Here is a 3,335-nt window from a genome sequence, read left to right as displayed (position 1 = left end):
GCTGCTTGTCTTTGGGTCTTGTCACCTGAGGTTGGGGGAGGACCGCTGCATCCAGTGGAGGGCAGCCGGTGGGGGGGTAGGAGTAGGTTCTATATTGTTGCCACCTGCCCTTGTAAGAGTGTCATATCCTGGCGGTTATACATCTAAGGGTACCCTGACAGCTCCCTCCAACCCCCCCCCCCAGGCACAAGCCCAAGGGGCAGAGCCCCCTCCTTTCCAGTCTGCCCACCCAGCCTTTCTCGGTTTTGTCAAGGCCACAGGCTCCCAGACCAAGTGCTTTCCCACCCCCTGCAGATTATCCAGCCCTGTCCTTTGACACATGCAAGAGTTGTTTTAACAGTTTATTGATGACAAAAGAGCTTAAAACAAATTGACCAAAAATCAAAGTGACATTGCCTTGGTACAGATGCTCCTTGATTTGGAAAACTCAGAGTAACTGCTGCTAGAAGGTGAACAAAGCCAACAGCACAGAGCGAGGTAGAGCACTCCAAGGAAAGAAGAGATGGGCGGCACACAGGATCTCAGCAGAAGCCTATCCCAGCCCAATGCCTCTAGGCGGCCTACCAAAAGGGACTAGAAGCCCCACAGCAATGGGATAAAAGGCCTTGCCAGGAGAAAAATGCCTGTGTGTTCCTGTCTCTCTGTGTACCAGATGGCATCTGAAAGCTTTGGGCTAGGGCCAGTGTCAGGCACATGGGGAAGGGATGCTGGGTGCCATAGTCACTAGGATCTCAGTAGTCCAGAAAAGATCACGAACTTGGTGGTTGCCAGGGAGACTAACACCTACCCCCCCATAGGGTGCCTTTCCCAAACACTAGAACTTATGCAATGCAGACCAAGGCTGATATCCTTCTGTACTAACTGAATGGACAACCTCCAAGCACCTTCAGCACAGAACCAACTTATTTCTGAAATTTCTTTTCCCAAATTAAGCAGAAATCACCCCAACTCAATGAAGCTATGCCCACAGGTTAGAAGAGATTCAAATTTGGGAATGGAGTGGAGAATAAAGGGGGCAAGGTGCTTGGCTTGTCTGATAGCCACAGGGACTGTGGGCGCCTCACTGGGGCAGAAGCCACTGGGCAAGGAACACCACCTTCATGCCCTACGACCTCACAGCTACTTCTGCTGGGGTCCTTTGGGTGACCAAGTCCACTGCAGGTGTGAAGCTCCTCGCTTCTCCGAGTCCAGCGGAGCCCATGGGCCCAGGTGACACTCCCTCATCAGCCTGACGAGCAGGGAGAAGCTGCTGGAAACTAAACTGAAAAATCTTCCTCTCCAGGATTGCATCACAGGTGTTCATCCTAACCTCGTGTGGCTCGATTAAACTTCGTTTCTGGAAGCTTCTTGAATCTCCAAAGTCCACCACTAAGATTTGAGAGACAAACTCAGGAAAGTATATTTTTCAGTACTCCTTTGAAAGAACCTTTAAAAAACAAACAGAAAACGCCCAAACACCATTTTTTCTTCAAATGAAAACCCTCTCAGAACAGGCAGTGTGACTGCAAGGTCTCAGACAATGTTGACAGAACCCGTGCCTTGGCGGGACTCTTTGGGCATGGCTGCAAGGAGCCTGCTCACCACAGAAATGCAAGTTGTTCCTGATAAAACGTAGTCCCCTTTCAATAAAAGAGAAAAAGAAAGAAAGAACAGAGGAAAGGGCTACTCTGAGATGAGGGTCTTCCTCCCTCCGCCTGGTCACAGACCCAGGTGTAGACGCGGCGAGCTGGGCCTCCTTTGGCGAGCGGGCTGCTGAGCTCTTGGGCGGGCCGGCCCTAGCTCCACTCTCCCTCTGTCTCCTCGCCGCGGTGCCAGCAGTGGGCGCTCACTATCTCGGGCTGCTCTCCCTCGGGTGCTCCTCTCCCTCTCCTGTTGCTCACAGTGGTACTTCAGTTTTAGCAGTGGAAAACAGGTATCCATTTATTTTTATTTTTTATTACCCAGAATAAGATGCTGATGGACTAAGCCACATACTTAGCTCTTCTGCCGCCACCTGCAGAGAGGGAGGGAGGCATAAAACTGTTAGAGGGTAGAGTCTGGCCCCACCCGGAAGGCAAAGGGCTTTTTCCTGCTTCCACTTTGCACCTATGTTTTCACTTGTGAAATGGGACCTCAGGTGCTGGTTAGTCCTAAGACCGGTGATTTCCCAACCAGAGAAGAAGGCACCTAAGGCTAGAGCCTGCCCCTTCTCCTGGCAGCACCAGAACCCAACTTTTCCCATCACACAGACAGATGGGAACCACAAGGCAAGGCTCTTGCAGGCACCTCGCGGTGTCTCTTGCAGAAGTTCCCAGTGCACCTAGTGCTGGGACCCATCACCCTCACAGCTGCCAGTCCTCCTCCCTGCCTGCCTAGGTGGCGATGGGCCTCCACATCAGCCTTTCTCAGGAGTTCTAGGACTCAGAAGAGACACAGAGCAAGGTGCAGGGACCTAAAGTGACAAGTCACAGGATGAGCTGGCCGTTTGTGGACCTGAGACTCCCACCACATTTTCTGAGTTTTTGCACAAGTTCAGGTCCCGGTGAAGCCCTCCTATGGGGTTGGCTTGCCTTCTAGTACTGGGACAGCCCCGTCACTCCACCATGCTGGTATGCCCGCTCCCCCTGGTATGTAGAATCTTGCGACAGCGCCACATCAATCTGGGACTTAAACTCATCACCAAGGTAACTGTCCTGAAAGACAAAGTTGGGGAGATGAGCAACTAGTAAGAGAACTGGGTCATATCCTTGTAGCCTTGAGAACCTGCTGAGTGTCCAGCCGCTCCCCAGCCCAGAGAAGAACCTGAACGAGTGGTCCTCCTCAAGCTTCAGTAGCAGGAGACCCACACTGGTTACCTCACCACTGAGACAGGTGACTTAGGACTGTTGAAGGGACAGTGTCATGGATCAGATGTTCTAGACCCACAGTCCTACTGCAGAGGTCAACTGTGCAGGAGGACAGGCCATCCTTCTTCCGAGTCCTTGTGGGAGAGAGTGTATGTTGTGTGTGGCCTAACTTCTCTGCAGGTGTGATGTGTTTCCCGGTCAGTGTGGCCAGCTCACCTGGGACAGCTCAGGCTGGGAGAGGCCAGGCTGGCTCATCTGGGAGGGCTGGCTCATGGAGATGTAGCCCTGCGTCAGGGCCCCCTGTGAGAAGGGTTGAGATGCCACGTCCTGGCTGGCCTGGCTGCTGGGTAGGTTTGTTTGGCTAGGCCCAGGAAGCCCAAAGCGGTTCTTCTGGCGTCCACCACGACCTGTCTTGCCTTTTGGGGTGCCTCGGCCTGAAAGACAGTATCCAGGGTTCCTTTAAGGAGGTCTGAGCCTCAAAGACAAGTGAGACTGCTCTAAGGCCTGGTT

The 3,335-nt window shown here is 52.9% G+C and overlaps 1 protein-coding gene across 2 annotated transcripts in view; it reads right to left on the bottom strand.

Annotated features, from left to right (window-relative positions):
• Positions 1-327: 327 nt before the first annotated feature.
• The window catches only part of UPF1 (UPF1 RNA helicase and ATPase), a 44,647-nt gene continuing 41,639 nt past the window's right edge, over positions 328-3,335 (bottom strand). For both annotated transcript variants that reach the window (XM_066350346.1, XM_066350349.1), the window contains exons 22-24: positions 3,042-3,259; positions 2,550-2,672; positions 328-1,993 (exon numbers count right to left, since the gene is read on the bottom strand). In XM_066350346.1, the coding sequence (XP_066206443.1) occupies positions 2,553-2,672; positions 3,042-3,259 (338 nt within the window). In that variant the 3' untranslated portion in view covers positions 328-1,993; positions 2,550-2,552. The remainder of the gene's footprint in view (positions 1,994-2,549; positions 2,673-3,041; positions 3,260-3,335) is intronic.

Source organism: Saccopteryx leptura, chromosome 1 (assembly GCF_036850995.1).
Source record: "Saccopteryx leptura isolate mSacLep1 chromosome 1, mSacLep1_pri_phased_curated, whole genome shotgun sequence".
NCBI classification, from domain to species: domain Eukaryota; kingdom Metazoa; phylum Chordata; class Mammalia; order Chiroptera; family Emballonuridae; genus Saccopteryx; species Saccopteryx leptura.
The sequence above is the reverse complement of the archived record's forward strand: the minus strand, read 5'-3'. Positions and strand labels throughout refer to the sequence as shown.